This window comes from Pongo pygmaeus, chromosome 20 (assembly GCF_028885625.2).
Source record: "Pongo pygmaeus isolate AG05252 chromosome 20, NHGRI_mPonPyg2-v2.0_pri, whole genome shotgun sequence".
NCBI classification, from domain to species: domain Eukaryota; kingdom Metazoa; phylum Chordata; class Mammalia; order Primates; family Hominidae; genus Pongo; species Pongo pygmaeus.
In genome coordinates, this window is record NC_072393.2 from 18,389,042 (window position 1) to 18,406,186 (window position 17,145).

The 17,145-nt window shown below is 55.1% G+C and overlaps 1 protein-coding gene across 2 annotated transcripts in view; it reads left to right on the forward strand.

The window, feature by feature from the left end:
* Nucleotides 1-316: 316 nt before the first annotated feature.
* The window catches only part of KCNN1 (potassium calcium-activated channel subfamily N member 1), a 47,290-nt gene continuing 30,461 nt past the window's right edge, over nucleotides 317-17,145 (forward strand). Inside the window, exons 1-2 of one of the 2 annotated variants that reach the window (XM_054465734.2) lie at nucleotides 317-381; nucleotides 2,600-2,720. Coding sequence is in view for 1 of the 2 variants with exons in the window: in XM_054465733.2 (XP_054321708.1) it covers nucleotides 15,068-15,235 (168 nt within the window). In the remaining variant the exon portion in view is untranslated. Of the gene's footprint in view, nucleotides 382-2,599; nucleotides 2,721-15,024; nucleotides 15,236-17,145 lie in introns of those variants that run through there. The other variant, XM_054465733.2, reaches the window with a different exon arrangement.

The following is a 17,145-nucleotide window of genomic DNA, read 5'->3' on the forward strand; positions in this document are numbered from 1 at the left end:
GAGCACCTTGGGCCAGAGGCGGCAGAGGGTCCTCCCGTCTCTTTGACCGTTTTCTAAGATTTGCTGTCACGCCCCTGGGTGGAGGGGGGGAGAGTGGGCTTTGGCGAGAGACCTGGAGGGGGATTCCATCCCTGCTCTAGAGGAGACGCCTCGCAGGGGGGAGGGCCCGGGCTGTGGCCGCGACGGGCTGCCTCCCTCGGCCTGCAGGGTCCGCGCCCCCTCCCCGGGCGGCGGGGCGGGGCCCAGGTCGGCGGGGAGGGGGTCGGCTCTGCGGCGGCGCGCGCACACCCTCCCGGCTCACACGCCCTTGCCCGGCCGTGCACTTGTCTTCGCGCTCGGGCAGGGCGCAGGGACTCCGGCTGCGGCGGCCGACTCCGGCCGGTGAGTGGCAGTGGGGGGCACGGCGGGGAGCGTTCGGTCCCGGCGGCGGTCCCCTTCTCTTTGGTGGGCGGATTGGTCAAAGCTTGCCGGACTCCGGGAATTCAAAGGGGAGCTGCGGGAGGAGGGGGGCATCCCTTCTTCAACCCCCGCCTCCAACACCGATCCCGGGAGTCAGCTCCTGACCCCACCCCCATGCCCTGTGAGGAGGGGGTTCCTGCTTCCAGGTCTGGGGATGCGCAGACATCCCCCTCCTTCCGCGAGGTGAAGGTGGGGACATGGGGATCCTCCACGCCTGCACCCTCCTCAGTGGTGGGGGGAAAGGAGCGCTGGTTCCCGTTGCCCCCTCCTCCCTCTCTGTCCCCTCAGGTTTCTCCCTTTCTCCTTGCGTGGTGGCGGGGATTCCCTGTGCTGGCCCCGCTGCGCAGTGGAGGGAACCCCCCACCTGCCAGCCTACTGTGCGCTGGGCTCCGGGCTCCTGTTCTTTTCCCTAAGCTCCCTCCCTTCCCCCCTCCCCTCTCCCGGACAGGAGGAGGGGCCGAGGCCCAGAGAGGGTTACCACTTGCCCAAGGTCACCCAGCTGGGCTGGGGCAGAGCAGGTTTCTGGTCAGATCCACGAATCCCGGGACCCAGCTGGTGAGGTCAGCTCTGAGATCCCCTGCCCCCGCCGCCGTTTAACCCTGAGCGTGGGGTGCCAGGGCCCCAGAAGTGGGGGGATTCCTTACTTTCTCCAAGTTTCTCCTCTGGCTAGAGACCCAGACAGGACTGAGCCAACAAGCCCCGGCCTCGCTCTCTTCCGGGGCTCCCAGATCTCACCTCTTATTGTCCCCCCTGTGCCCCCCCTCCCAGCCTCCTCAGGCTGCCCAAGACCTCATCAAAGGAAATCCCTGGGGGGAGGGGGCTTATAGATGGGGAAGTCAAAGCTTCTGGAGCCACGGAGGACAGAATTTTTACTCCGACGCGGCAACCTGCTGAGTGACCTTGGACAAGGCCCTGCCCTCCCAAGGCTAGGGTCAGCACCAAGCCCTCCAGGCTGGAACAGGTGGCCCCTGAGCCATCCAGGGTGACCATTGCCCGGATCCCAGGTCCTGGTGAGAGAAAGGGCAGCTGGGGGTTTCCCCTTCAGTCCTGTTCTGGGGTCTGGCATTGCCCCTGCCCACCATGGGGTGTCCTTTTCTGCCCCCTTCTCCAGGATCGGACTTGGGTACCATGTGCTTCCATAAGCCCTCTGCAGACAGCACTAAATGGATGGAGGGAGTACCCCAAGGGAGCTACAGGCCCCTAGGGCAGCTTCAGAGCTGGGGAGCAAGAGTTCAGCTGGTCTGCCAAGCGAGGTAGTTCACAACTGTAATCCCAACACTTTGGAAGGGCGAGGCAAGCTCAGGAGTTCGAGACCAGCCTGGGCAACGTACTGAAACCCTGTCTCTACAAAAAATAAAAAAAATTAGCCAAGCGTAGTGGTGCACACTTGTAGTCCAAGCTACTTGGGGGCCGAAGGTGGGAGGATTGCTTGAGCCCAGGAAGTCAAGGCTGCAGTGAGCCATGTTCATGCGACTGCACTCCAGCCTGGGTGACAAAATGTCACCTCCCTGAATGTCACCCACCTAGATCTCCCCATGGTAAAGGAACTAGGGGCAATGTGAGGGGGTGAGCAGGAACAGCATTGGGAAAGACAAAGCATTCAGTGTCTAGTGTCCGGAGCCCAGTGAAAGGAGGAGTAGCCTTAGGTAGGGGACATGGAAGAGGTGGGGCTAGCCCAGGGCCCCATTGGAGCGATAAAGCCACTGATCTTAAGCTTCCTGAAAGCTTAGGAGATGACCCAGCTCAGCAACACCAAGTCGGAGCGCAGATCTGCTCTAAAGACCATTGTATGTAATAGGCTGAAGCAGGTGGGTCCCCTTTGGCCAGGAGTTCGAGTTCAGCCTGGCCAACATAGCAAAACCCCATCTCTACTAAAAATACAAAAAGTAGCCGGGCATGGTGGCAGGCACCTGTAATCCCAGATACTGGGGAGGCTGAGGCAGGAGAATTGTTTGAACCTTGGAGGCAGCAGTTGCAGTGAGCTGAGATCACATCACTACACTCCAGCCTGGGTGACAGAGCAAGACTCTGTCTCAAAAAAATAAAAAATAAAAAAGACCATTGTAGTCCAGGAGCTGTCTGCACCCTACTGTTTTGGGTCCCCCGCCTCCACCCCGCACCCCCTGTCTGATCATTACAGATCTCAAAGGGACAGGAAAGGCAGCAGCAGCCACCCTCTCTCCCAGTCAAGTGGTCACCAGCAGGACTGAAGGGGACAGCCCCTTTGCAGTGGCTCGGCGAGGAGACCCCTGCACCCTAGGGTGAGTGAGTCCCAGACTCAGGTCGCCTTTGGGGATGGGGGTTGCTCAGGGGATGGATAGAAAAATTGGTAACTGGGCAGGCTAGGTGGCTCATGCCTGTAATCCCAGCGCTTTGGGAGCTGAGACAGGTGGATCACTTGAGGTCAGGAGTTCGAGGCCAGTTTGGCCAACATGGCGAAACCCCGTCTCTACAAAAAATACAAAAATTACCCGGGGATGGTGGTGGGCACCTGTAATCTTAGCTACTTGGGAGGCTGAGGCAGGAGGACCACTTGAATCCAGGAGGCAGAGGTTGCAGTGAGCCAAGATCGCTCCACTGCACTCCAGCCTGGGCGACAAAGCAAAAAGCTCTGTTTCAAAAAAAAAAAAAAAAGGTGACCTGAGGAAAAAGTGCCAGCTTTTGAAATAATAACAAGCTGGGTACAGTGGCGTGCACCTGTGGTCCTAGCTACTCGGAAGACTAAGATGAGAGTATCAAGAGTCCAGGAGTTCGAGGCTGCAGTGAGCTATGATCATGCTTGTGAATGGCCACTGCACTCCAGCCTAGGCAACAGAGCGAGACCCCCATCTCTTTAATTAAAAAAAAAAAAAAAAAAAAAAGGCCGGGCGTGGTGGCTTACGCTTGTAATCCCATCACTTTGGGAGGCCAAGGCAGGCAGATCACCTGAGGTCAGAAGTTCGAGACCAGCCTGGCCAACAGGGTGAAACCTCCATCTCTACTAAAAATACAAAATTAGCTAGGCATGGTGCTGCATGCCTGTAATCCCAGCTACTTGGGAGGCTAAGGCAGAAGAATCGCTTGAACCCAGGAGGCGGAAGTTGCAGTGAGCCGAGATTGCGCCATTGCACTCCAGCCTGGGCAACAAGAGTGAAACTCCATCTCCAAAAAAAAAAAAAGAAAGAAAAATAATAATAATAAAATTATTATTATATCATATATATCATGATGATGATAGCAAGGACTATGCTTTCTAGAGCCTCTGGGGAGTTACTGTCCACTTTCTTTGATCACTGGAGTTGGGGAACCTATTCAGAGAGGCCAGATGACCTAGAAGTGGGGTGTTGAGCCAGGTTGGAAGAGCTCTGTCCCACCACTCCCGCCCCCCACCCCCCACACACAGCCTCTACCTCCCGGCTCTCGTGGTCTCACTGGAGACAGCCCCCAGGGTAGGCCAGCTCTGTGGAAGGCAGCTCCTGTACTCCTTTCTCCAGTGAACTTTTTTTTTTTTAGTTTTGTTTTGTTTTGTTTGTTTGTTTTGAGATGGAGTCTGACTCTGTCGCCCAGGCTGGAGCGCAGTGGCATGATCTTGGCTCACTGCAACCTCTGCCCCCCACCCCCTGGGTTCAAGCGATTCTCCTGCTTCAGCCTCCCAAGTAGCTGGGATTACAGGCATGCACCACCACGCCCAGCTAATTTTTGTATTTTCAGTAGAGACAGGGTTTCACCATGTTGGCCAGGCTAGTCTCAAACTCCTGACCTCAGGTGATCCACCTGTCTTGGCCTCCCAAAGTGCTGGGATTACAGGCGTGAGCCACTGAGCCAGGCCTCCTTGGTGAACATTGACTGACATCCAAGGTCAGCACTAAGCTGCCCATGGGGGTGTGGAGAAAACAGAGGTGGTGGTCATTTAGTCAATCAACAAACACTGAGCAAGCTAGCTACTGTCTGCCAAGCCCTAGGCTGGATGCTGGGATGCAATAAGGACAAAGGCCAGCCCAGGTCAGCCCTTGTGGAATTTCATGGGGCATCAATTAAGCAAGTGTTTTGTGCTGGATACAGTGGCTGATGCCTGTGATCCCAGAACTTGGGAGGCCAAGACAGGAGGATCACTTGAGCTCAGGAGCTTGAGACCAGCCTGGGCAATGTAGCAAGACCCTATCTCTACAATTTTTTTTTTTTTTAATTAACCAGTGGGATGGTGCATGCGTGTGGTCCCAGTTACTCTGGAAGCTGAGATGGGGAGATCACTTGAGCCCAAGAGGTCAAGGATACAGTGGGCTATGATTGCACCAGTGTACTGTAGTCTGGGTGACACTGAGACTCTGTCTCAGAAAGAAAGCGAGAAAGAGAAAGGGGGTGGGGTGTGGTGGCTCATGCCTGTAATCCCAGCACTTTGGGAGGCCGAGGTGGGCAGATAATGAGGTCTGGAGATAGAGACCATCCTGCGTGGTGAAACCCCATCTCTACTAAATACAAAAAATTAGCCAGGGGTGATGTCGAGAGTGCCTGTAATCCTAGCTACTCAGGAGGCTGAGGCAGGCAGGAGAATCGCTTGAACCAGGGAGTTGGAAGTTGCAGTGAGCCGAAATCGCGGCACTGCACTCCAGCCTGGCAACAGAACGAGACTCCGAGACTCTGTCTCAAAAAAAAAAAAAAAAAAAAAAAAACAGAGAAAGGGAGGGAGGGAGGAAGGAAGGAAGGAAAGGATGGAGGGAGAGAGAGAGAAAAAAAGGAGAGGAGAGGAGAGGGGAGGGGAGGGGACGGTGGGGAAGGGGAAAGGGAAAAGGAAAGGGGAAAGGCAAAGGGAGAAAAGAGAGAGAGGGAGGGTGGGAGGGAGGGAGAGAGAAAAAAAGAAGGAAGGAAAGAAGGAAGGAAGGAAGAAAAGAAAGAAGAAAGAGGAAGGGAGAGAGGGAAGGAAGAAAATTGTTTTATATTAAGAAGAAAATAGAATATAAGGATGTATTAGTGACAGAGGAGCAGGCAAGCCTCTTGTAAAAGTCAGAGAGGCCTCTCTAGGGCAGTGATCATGAGCTGAGCCTGAAGGACGAGGAGGAACTGGCCTGCTGACAGCTGGGGGAACAGCATACCCAGCAGGGGGAACCACATGTGCAAAGGTCCTGAGGTGGGAATGAGCTTGGCGTGTTTGAGGAACAATGAGGAGGCTGCTGTGGCTGGAACAGAGTGAGTGGGAGAGAGGAGGAAGATGAAGGCAAGAAGATCGGCAGGTAGGAGCCAAGCTACAAGGAACTCAGGGGCTGCGGTGAGGGTGTGGGCTTCAGAGCAATGGGGAACCATGGCAGGTCTGTGAGCAGGGGAGAGGCATGGTCTCAGTTAGGATTTTCAGAAGCCTTGTGGCTGCTGTGGAGAACAGGTCAGGAGTGGAGGTGGCAGGAGCCCAGAGTGGAGGCCCGGGAGATGTCTGGTGGTTTCAGCTGGGTTGGTACCAGGGTAGGGCCTCAGATGGAAAAAAGTGGGCACATTCTGGGACTGGGTTGGGGATGGAGGATGAAATGTGGCCAGGTTTCCATCTCATGCCAAAGAGCTACTGTGAGAGAAGGGAGCACTCATTGTGCTTGGGGAAACCTGGGAAGGCAGCCTGGAGGAGGTGCTCTTTGGGCTGAGTCTGGAAGGTCAAGTAGAAGTTTGCCAGCAGATAAGGCTGGGGTCATGTGGGATATAACTGCTCAAATGCCAGGGGGTCACTGAGCACCCAGAATCTGGGCGACATGATCAGATTTGTAACCAAGAAAGATCCCTGTAATCCCAGCACTTTGGGAGGCCAAGGTAAGAGGATCACTTGAGGACAGGAGTTCAAGAACAGCCTCAGCAACATGGCAAGACCCCCCTCTACAAAAGGAAAAAAAAATAGCCAGGCATGGTGGCACACACATGTAGCCCCAGCTACTCAGGAGGCTGAGGTGGGAGGATCACTTGAGGACAGGAGATCGAGGCTGCAGTGAGCTCTGACTGCACCACTGCACTCCAAACTGCTGTGAGACAAAGGGAGACCCTGTCTCTCTCTTTTTTTTTTTTTTTTTTTGATACAGGGTCTCGCTGTGTCATCCAGGCTACAGTGCAGTGATGCAATCTCAGCTCACTGCAACCTCCACCTCCCAGGCTCAGTGATTCTCGTGCCTTAGCCTCCTGGGTAGCTTGGGACTATAGATAGGTGCCTGCCACCGTGCCCGGCTAATTTTTATTTTATTTACATATATTTTTAATTGTATTTATTTATTTATTTATTTATTTTGAGACGGAGTCTTGCCTCGTCACCCAGGCTGGAGTGCAGTGGCGCTATCTCGGCTTACTGCAAGGTCCGCCTTCCAGGTTTACACCATTCTCCTGCCTTAGCCTCTTGAGTAGCTGGGACTACAGGCGCCCGCCACCATGCCCGGCTAATTTTTTTTTTGTATTTTTAGTAGAGATGGGGTTTCACAATGTTAACCAGGTTGGTCTCAATCTCCTGACTTCATGATCCACCCGCCTCGGCCTCCCAAAGTGCTTGGATTACAGGCGTGAGCCACCGCGCGTGGCCCTATTTATTTATTTATTTATTTTGGAGACGGAGTCTTGCTCTGTCGCCCAGGCTGGAGTGCAATGACGTGATCTCGGCTCACTACAACCTCTGCTTCCCGGGTTCAAGCGATTCTCCTGCCTCCTGCCTCAGCCTCCCGAGTAGCTGGGATTACACGCATGTGCCACCACGCCCGGCTAATTTTTTTTATTTTTAGTAGAGACAGGGTTTCATCATGTTGGCCACACTGGTCTTGTTTTTTTTTTTTTTTTTTTTTTTTGAGACAGTCTCGCTCTGTCGCCCAGGCTGGAATGCAGTGGTGCGATCTTGGCTCACTGCAACCTCTGCCTCCTAGGTTTAAGTGATTCTCTGCCTCAGGCTCCCGAGTAGCTGGGATTGCAGGCGCCTGCCACCATGCCTGGCTAATTTTTGTATTTTTAGTAGAGACGGGGTTTCACCATGTTGGCCAGGCTGATCTTGAACTCCTGACCTCATGATCCACCCACCTCGGCCTCCCAAAGTGCTGGGATTAAAGGCGTGAGCCACTGCACCCGGTTATATTTTTTAAATTTATTCTTTATTTTAGTAGAGACGGGGTTTCATCATGTTGCCCAGGCTGGTCTTGAATCCCTGAGCTCAGGCAGTCAGCCCAACTTGGCTTCCCAAAGTGCTAGGATTACAGGTATGAGCCATGGGACCCTGTCTCTTAAAAATAAAAAAAGATTCCCTCTAGGTGGGGGGGCTCTGGGGGAGGTTACACCCGAGTGAAAGAGTTCAAGAGGTGCTTTTGAAATAGTCCAGGTCAGCTGGACGCAGTGGCTCAGGCCTATAATCCTAGCACTTTGGGAGGCTGAGGTGGGTGGATCACGAGGTTGGGAGTTTGAGACCAGCCTGGCCATCATGGTGAAACCCCGTCTCTACTAAAAATACAAAAATTAGCCGAGCGTGATGGTGGGCGCCTGTAATCCCAGCTACTCAGGAGGCTGAGGCAGGAGAATCGCTTGAACCCAGGAGGTGGAGGTTGCAGTAAGTGGAGACTGTGCCACTGCACTCCAGCCTGGGCAACAGAGTGAGACTCCATCTCAAAAAAACAAAACAAAAAAACAAAAAAAAAAAGAAAAAGAAATAGTTCAGGTAATGGTCAGGCCAGTAGCAGCTGTAAGCATTCATGTAGCGCTAGTGCTGAACCTCATGCCACTGGCCTCCAGTGAGGCTGTATCATTGCTTTGCAGAGGAAATAGAGGCTCAGAGTTGCCAGTCCCTTGTCTGCAATCACTGCCTTCATTGCTGTGGCTGCCACCACAAATGACCATGAGCTGGATGACTTACAACCACAGAAAGCTGGCCGGGCAGGGTGGCTCACGCCTGTAATCCTAGCACTTTGGGAGGCCGAGGCGGGCGGATCACCTGAGGTCAGGAGTTCGAGACCAGCCTAGCCAACATGGTGAAAACCTGTCTTTACTAAAGATACAAAAATTAGCCAGGCGTGGTGGTGGGTGCCTATAATCCCAGCTACTCGGGAGGCTGAGGCAGGAGAATCGCTTGAACCTGGGAGGCGGAGGTTGCAGAGAGCCAGGATCTCACCACTGCACTCCAGCCTGGGTGACAGGAGCGAAACTCTGTCTCAAAAAAGAAAAGAAAAGAAAAGAAAAGAAAAACATACAAAAAGTTGTGCTCTCACAGTTCTAGAGGCCAGAAGTCCAAAATCAAGGTGTTGGTGGTGTCGCCTTCCCTCCGGAGGCTCTCAGGAGGATCCTTTCCTGCCTCTTCCAGCCTCTGGTGGCTCCTGGTGTTCTTTGGCTGTGTCACCCCCACCTCTGCCTCTGTTTTCACATGACCTTCTCCGTGTTTGTCCATCTGTATCCTCATATGGGCTTCTTATTAAAAAAAAAAACAGTTGTTGGATCAGAGGCTGCCCTAATCTACCATGAGCCCCTCTTCATCGGGTGGGCTGAGGCGGGTAGATCACTTGAGGCCAGGAGTTCGAGACCAACCTGGTCAACATGGTGAAACTCCGTCTCTATTAAAAATATAAAAATTACCTGGCTGTGGTGGTGCGCGTCTGTAATCTCAGCTACTCAGGAGGCTGAGGCAGGAGAATTGTGTGAACCCAGGAGGCGGAGGTTGCAGTGAGCCGAGATCACACCACTGCACTCCAGCCTGGGCAACAGAGTGAGACTCTGACTCAAAAAAAAACAAACAAACAAACCCAGAAACCAGTTATTAGATGAGAGCCAGAACTAACCCACTATGACCCCCTCTTCATTTAACTACATCTGCAAAAACCTTATTTCCAGGCCAGGCACAGTGGCTCACGCTTATAATCCCAGCACTTTGGGAGGCCGAGATGGGAGCCTCACTTGAGCCCAGGAATACGAGAGCAGCCTGGGCAACATAATGAGACCTCGTCTCTACATTTAAAAACAAAAAGAAAAGAAAAAGAAACAGGAGAATCTCTTGAGCCCGAGAGATAGAGGCTGCGATGAGCGTGATCGTGCCACTGCACTCCAGCGTGGGTGAGAGAGTGAGACCCAGCTTCAAAAACAAAAGAAAAAAAAAGAAAAGAAAACCCTATTTTCTTTCTTTCTTTCTTTTTCTTTTCTTTTTTTTTTTTTTGAGACAGAGTCTTGCTCTGTTGCCCAGGCTGGAGTGCAATGGCACAATCTTGGCTCACTGCAACCTCTGCTTCCTGGGTTCAAGCAATTCTCCTGCCTCAGCACCCCCTAGTAGCTAAGATTACAGGCACATGCTACCATGCTCAGCTAATTTTTATATTTTTAGTAGAAACAGAGTTTCACCATATTGGCTAGGCTGGTCCTGGTCTGGAATTCCTGACCTCAGGTGATCCACCTCGGCCTCCCAAAGTGCTGGGATTACAGGCATGATCCACTGAGCCTGGCCAAAAAAAACCCTATTTTCAAATAAGGTCTGAGGTTCTGGGGAGGACTTAAATTTTGGGTGGACACCATTCAAACCAGTCCACCTGTGTAGCAAGACATTGGGCTTTGGAGTCAAACCTTTGTTCCTCTATGGGGCTGCCATAGTGGAGAGAGAGGGGTGCCCTGGAGCAAATTTATGGGATCGGTTGGACCCACTGGATGTAGGGGTGGTAGAGGAAGGAGGCTAGAGCCTTCTAGCCTGAGCATGAGGAGGGAGGGGCGCTCATGTCTGAATGGACAGGATGGGACAGTCCCAGGGTGGGGCCCCTGGTTGGCATGACAGGGGCTCCCTGACAGCCTTGGATGCTTTTTGGGGACTCCTTGCTTATGATGGAGCTGCTACCCTGCCTGCCTGTTGCCCCTAGGCCCCCACCTCCTCCTCTAGGGCTGAGAACACAGCAGGCAGCCCATGGGGAGGACTGGGAAGGATCAGGCCCAGTCCCTCCCGTCCCATCCTGGGCCCCTTTTTTCTCCATGTTCTGTCTGCAGGGCCCTTGTGTATTTATCATATCAAAGCCGGTCTTGTCTTCTGGCCTGAAACTGGGAGTTTGGGGAACTTTGTGTGTCTTTATCACCACAGTGTCCCTGCCTTAGAGTACAAGTCCTGCATACAGGAGGTGCTCAGTAGATGTTGATGGAAGGAATCGCAGGTCCCTGAATCCCAAGAGCTCAGGAACAAGCCCTCTGCGACACCTGCCCCAGCTCCCACCCTGGTATTCCTGCTCCCCTTCCTGCCCCTGCAGTTCCCAGGAGCCCGAGGGAGCCAATACTCCAGATCTTGTTGTTTTTTTTTTTTGAGATGGTGTCTTGCACTGTCATCCAGGCTGGAGTGTAGTGGCGTGACCTCGGCTCACTGCAACCTCTGCCTCCCGGGTTCAAGCGATCTTCTGCCTCAGCCTCCCAAGTAGCTGGGATTACAGCGCCACCACGCCCGGCCAATTTTTTGTATTTTTTAGTAGAGATGGGGTTTCACTATGTTGGCCAGGCTGGTCTTGAACTCCTGACCTCATGATCCGCCTGCCTTGGCCTCCCAAAGTGCTGGGATTATAGGCATGAGCCACCACGCCCAGCCTTTTTTTTTTTTTTTTTTTTTTTTTTGAGGCGGAGTCTCACTCTGTCAAGCCCAGGCTGGAGTGCAGTGGCGCGATCTCGGTTCACTGCAAGCTCCGCCTCCTGGGTTCACGCCATTCTCCTGCCTCAGCCTCCAGAGTAGCTGGGATTACAGGCGCCCGCCATCACACCACGCCCGGCTAAGTTTTTTGTATTTTTAGTAAAGACGGGGTTTCACCGTGTAGCCAGGATGGTCTCGATCTCCTGACCTCGTGATCCGCCTGCCTCAGCCTCCCAAAGTGCTGAGATTACAGGAGTGAGCCACTGCACCCGGCTGCCTTTTTTTTTTTTTTTTGAGACAGAGTCTCACTCTGTCACCCAGGCTGTAGTGCAGTGGCACAATCTTGGCTCACTGCAACCTCCACCTCCCAAGTTCAAGCGATTCTCCTGCCTCTCAGCCTCCCAAGTAGCTGGGATTACAGGTGCCCACCACCACGCCAGGCTAATTTTTTGTATTTTTGGTAGAGACGGTTTCACCATGTTGGCCAGGCTGGTCTCGAACTCCTGACCTCAGGTGATCTGCCCTCTTTGTCCTCCCGAAGTGCTGAGATTATAGGTATGAGCCACCACACCTAGCTCAAATGATTTCTCTTCTAAGAGATCTCCCTGACCGCCCTAACTCAAGTCTCCCTGTCCTCGTTCTTAGTTCTTTCAACTTTATTGGATCTCTTCCTGATACTTCTGATACTTTTTTTTTTTTTTTTTTTTTTGAGGTAGGGTCTTGCTTTGTTGTCCAGGCTGGAGGGCAGAGGTATGATCACAGCTCACTGTGGTCTCCACCTCCTGGGCTCAAGCGATCTTCCTGCCTCAGCCGCCCCGAGTTGCTGGGACTACAGGCACATGGCTCCACGCCTAGCTAATTTTCAAAAAATTTTTGTAGAGACAGGTTCTCGCTATGTTGCCTAGGCTGGACAGTACTTTTGTGTATCTAAAATTCTCAGTTTTATTTCCCTTTTTGGAGAGGGTTGTCCCCCTCTTCTAGAAAGCCAGCTTCAAGAGGGGCATGGTTTGTATCTCTCTAGGGTGCTGCATTCCCCAGCACCAGGCTCAGAGAAGGGGCTACGTGGATATGTGAATGAATGAATGAATTAGTGAATGAATGAATGAATCAGTGAATAAATAAATGGCTGAATGAGTGAATATCTTACTCACCCTTGCCATCCTGACACTCAGTGGGGCCCAGGTTCCAGCTTCCATCCAGGCAGCCCGGGCTGGGTCCAAGATTTCGGTGGATGCACATGTGGAGGGGTGCTGGGGATGGAGGTGTAGGGAGATGCTTGTGTGGCCAGGCCACTCCCTGCTCAGGCCACTACCTTTGTGTCCCTCAGCTCCTGTGAACATCTTCCAGTTCTCCTGCACCCAGACCCTGAGTCACTGCCCAGAGACCAGAGGCCCAGCCCTCAGGCCCCCTGCGGAGGGGCTTGCTGTCCAGCCGCCTCCACCATGCTTGACGTTTGCAGAGGACACAGCCTGTGCGCAAGGCAGTTTCCCAGGGCATGAGTCCCGGGGGCGTCTTGGCTGCCTGACAGGCTCACTTGCAGGCTTCTTGGGTCTCTTCCAGCCAACCATGGGCTGGTGAGAGGCTCTGCCTGGAACGGAGACCCAGACGGCCCCCACCAGAAGTCCCACCTCCATCCAACCTGACTCCCATTCATGCTGCCGACCTTGTCTCTGAGGGGTGGGATTCCAGCAGGTGGCAGGACTGACTCAGGTGGGAGGCAAGGCCGTTGATCACCAGATTGATTGTCCAAGTTCCACTTCTTGATGGGGGCAGTCCCCGATCCCTCAGGGCAGGTGAATGCAAAGGAGAACAAACAGAGGTCTTTTCAGAGGGAGAAGGTGGGTACAGGGGCTTCAGGGCGCGGGCAGGGATGCAGGAGATTGGGGGCAGTGGAGTGCTGTGGCTGATGTTTTTGTGAATTTCGGGACAGTTACATGTTAGACTTGGATTCAAAAAGCATCCGGCCGGGCGCAGTGGCTCACACCTGTAATCCCAGCACTTTGGGAGTGGATCGCTTGAGGTTAGGAGTTCGAGACCAGCCTAGCCAACATGGTGAAACCCCGTCTCTACTAAAATTACAAAAATTAGCCAGGTTTGGTGGTGCATGCCTGTAATCCCAGCTACATTGGAAGGCTGAGGCATGAGAATTGCTTGAACCCTGGAGGTGGAGGTTTAAAGGTTGCAATGAGTGGAGATCGTGCTGCTGCACTCCAGCCTGGGCGACAGAGTGAGACTCTGTCTCAAAAAAAAAAGAAAAAAAAATGTCAGATGCTACAGCCTGTGCAAGCAGACCAGGGTCAGCCCGTGGGCATGGTATGCTTCTCGTGGCTCAGGGACCCCTGCAAGGGCTGGGTTGAGCTGTCAGGGGCCAGGAGCATTGAATGTGGTTCAGGGATGTGCCCAATCCTGAGGGAGCTGTGGGTGGCTCCAATGTTGTGCTTTAGAAAGGATTCCTGGTGGTCCAGGCAGGAGAACAGCAAGTGCAAAGGCCTGGAGATGGGAACCGTGGCGAGGGGAGACTGAGAAGGCTTGGCTGGAGGTCGGAGTGCTGGTGAGTCAGTGGAGAGATGTAAGACGGGTGGCTGGTTCTCAGGTGTGGGTGAAAACCCACCCCTTCGGGGTCCCCACGACCCCTTTCTTGCTCTGCAGTGACTCTCAAAACTGCTTGTGTCTGGTCAGATCACTCGTAACAGCCCCCTGTTACTGATCCTATCTGGCCCTGCCTGGTACCTCTGTGGATCTGACCGGGACCACCCAGGCCTCTATTTCCTGATTGTCACAGCCCTGGGCATTGTCACCACGGCCGGGCCTTGTGCAGAGCAGTCTGGACAGGCTGGGATGAGGAACAGGCTCTCCAGGGGAGGGAACAAAGGTCCTGTCTGAGACTCTGAGCCATCACCTGGCCCTTCTGTGACTCACCGCCACCCTCAGCCCATGCAGCTATCCCTCATTCATGCATTCCTTCCTTCCTTCCTTCCTTCCTTCCTTCCTTCATTCAGTCCAACTGTTTTCTGAGCTCTGCAAAGGAAACACAGAAGACAGCCTCCCTCAGGAATAAACACTCAGATGTTCCTGACCTGGGCCAAAGCTCTGGGCTGGGAAGAAAACAGATGGAGGGTGTGGGAGAGAGATAGGGGGTGGGATCTGCTGGCTCCAGGAAGCCCCCAGGCTGGTGGGGGACAGAGCTGAACACAGTCACCCCAAGCCTGGTGGGAACAGGGTGAGGCAGAGGCAGAGGCAGTAAGACTGGAAGAGGAGGAAGGAAGAGCTCCCTACCCACTGGTCCCCAAAGCTCCCTGGAGCCGCCATTAACTTTGAATGAATGAGTCGGCCAAGTTCAGCCTGGGTGCTGGGGGAAGGAGCACTGTTTTGGGGACCCCCAGCCCTGGTGATCCCAAACTCCCTGGGGCTCTGGCTTCCTGTCATCCTGGAAATGGGTGTTGGAGGTTAGGACTGGGTGGCCTGATCCGGACGGGCGTCTCTCCTCCCACAGAAGGTGGCCTCTAACCGAGTGCCCCAGCATGTACCCAGTCCCACCCCTGGAAGCCCCTACACCTGGCTCCCAGGCACCCCCCAACTTGTAATCACCCTAGTCCCCCTCACGGCTCCCCTATGCAGAGCTAGACCCCGGAGGAGGTCGTTTGAGGGGCAGGCATTGAGTTGCTTTGCAAAATTGTCTTTCAGCTGATGCTTACGGGGAGGACAGTCCCCAGGCGTGCAAAGGTTGACAGAGCGGCTGAAGTTTGGGACCTAATTTTGGGGAGGGGTTATAGTTAGGAGGTCCGGAGGGCTGTTGGGGGCGGGGGTTGGAGCTTCACCAAGGTCCTCCCCGTCGTACGGGGCAAGAGGGGGAGTTCGAAGACCAGCCGCATGCCGGGGGGTTGCAGGGGGCGCCGGGGAATGTGGGATCTTTAAATGTGGGCGGGGCTTGCGGGGTCGTCGAAGGCGGTGCCAACCCGGGCTCGGCCAATCGGCGGCGGCTCCCGCGTCGCACCGCCCCCTTCTCTCCCGGCCCGGGCGGGCGCTCGCCCCCCGCCGGGCCCGTGGACTGGGCGGCGGGGGATGCGCCTGCTGCCGCCGCCCCCGGCCCCGCCGCCCCCGGGCCCCGCGCCCGCTCGCTGCTGCCCGCCCCGTCCGCGACCCCGGCTCCAGCTCCCGACTGGGGGTCCGCGGCCACGCGGGACCCTCTCCCCTCCAGCCTTGTCCGCCCGCTCGGGCCGAGCCCCGCAGGTACAGGGTGGGATGGGTGAGGGTGCGGGAGGATCCAGGTTCTGCAGCTCAGGGCGCCCAAGGAGGGAGGCACGTCTCGGAGGGGGACGCGGTTTGGGGCAGGGGCCAAGAAGGAGGGTCTCCGTGCGGTCCGGAGCCTAGGAGACACAGGAAAGGTGGGGGGAATGAATGCATGTACATTGCCCGAGTGAGTGAGGATCCACGCACCCCCATCCTGGGAGGGGGAGGGTGCAGGGTTCACTTTGGGGGAGGGCAGAGCTGTGAGTCCCCAAACTCCACAGATAGGGTTGGAGGTCGGGGAGCTCTCAGGGATGGACAGTGACCCGCAATGACTTGGGAATGGGAGGGAGGCGACCCACCACTGGCCCCTGGATCCAGGGGTTGGGGCACTCAGGGAGGGGTCAGGAAACCGCGTCTTCCAGCTCTCCCTGGACAGAAGTCCCGGACCCAGCTCGGGGCACTGCCCCTGCTGTTCTGGAGGGCTGGCCAGCAGATAGGAGTTCCCGAGGCTGGGGTCTGAGCGGAGAGGCTGATGGAGATGCATCAGAATGGAGGGCCCCCGAGGGAGGCAGCCTCCGGGAGAGCAGGCTAATTGCACCCTGCTGGCTGCTGGCAGGCTCCTGGCGGGTGGTGATGGGGGGATCGGGTGGGCAGCCAGCGCCTTGCTGCACTGGCTCCTGGGCGGCCCATGGGACAGGAGGGCAGGCAGTGGCTGTCTGCCCTGCAGAGCTAGGGCCCTAGGATTATTGGGGGAAGGGAGGGGTGGGGGTGGTGGCGGGAAGGGGGATCCTCGGAGACCTTCCTCAACCTCAGCAGGGACACCCGGACTCTGGCTGCGCCCGCTGGGGACTCACAACAGGCCCACATGTCCCAGAAGTTTCTGCTGTGTGCTGATCTGGTTGTGGTACCCGGAGGCCCCTGGGTGTGCATCTGGGGGGCAGGGGCGGTCTGCCTTGGGGACTGAGGAGCAGGGAGCACCTTCTCTTGGTCCAGTTCTGAAGAACAGAAATCAATGGCACGAAGCTCTTACAGCCTGCAAAGCATTTGCCATGCGAGATCTCACTCTGTTCTGACACCAACCCTCGTAGTGGGGGGGTGGGGGGGAGGCACCATAAGGAACCTTTACAAAGCAGGTGGCTGAGGAGTGGGCAGTAACTTGCTCCCTGGCAGGGGTACCTAGGGCCCCTCCTCAGTGGCTGCCTCAACCAACCTGTCATTTGTAAAAATGCTCGCTGGAGGGCCCTGGGGACCTGGCTGGGATTCTGTCTCTTCCCATGTCCTGTTGGGTGGGGAATCTAAGGAGCCATCAGCCCTGCTCCCTGCTACCCTCATCCTCTCCTCAAGAGCTCTCTTGGGTCCCCCCAGGCCCACCAGATTCCCCCAGAAGTGTGTGTCTCCAGGGAGGGTGTGGAAGTGGGTCTCTGCTCATCCCCCCCACCCCAGGCTTCAGGGAAGGGAGCTCTCATGACAAGACACAGTAGTAAAAGTAAGGCAATATCAAAGACCTTCCAACCCAAATACACCCCATAGGATGTTTGTTTGTCGTTCGTTAGAGACAGAGTATTGCTAGTTGTCCAGGCTGGTCTCGAGCTCCTGGGCTCAAGTGATCTCCTGCCTCAGCCTCCTGAATAGCTGGAACTATAGATGTATACCTAGCTAATAGGGTGGTATTCCTCACTTGGCAAACCCAGGGCTGTTACCCAGAAAAACATACCCTTTCATGGACATCCAAACCTTGGCTGAGGGTTCCCAGGGGCTCCTGGGTCTCTGGGAATCCCTGAGGGTCCCAGGGACTCCAGTGTTAGGCCCAGATTGCAGTGGGGGAGGGGATGTGCACTCAGGAATGGGGAAGGCCCAGGCACTCATCAGTTCTGTGCTCCAAGCTAGTGGCTTCTCGAGGGCAGGACCAG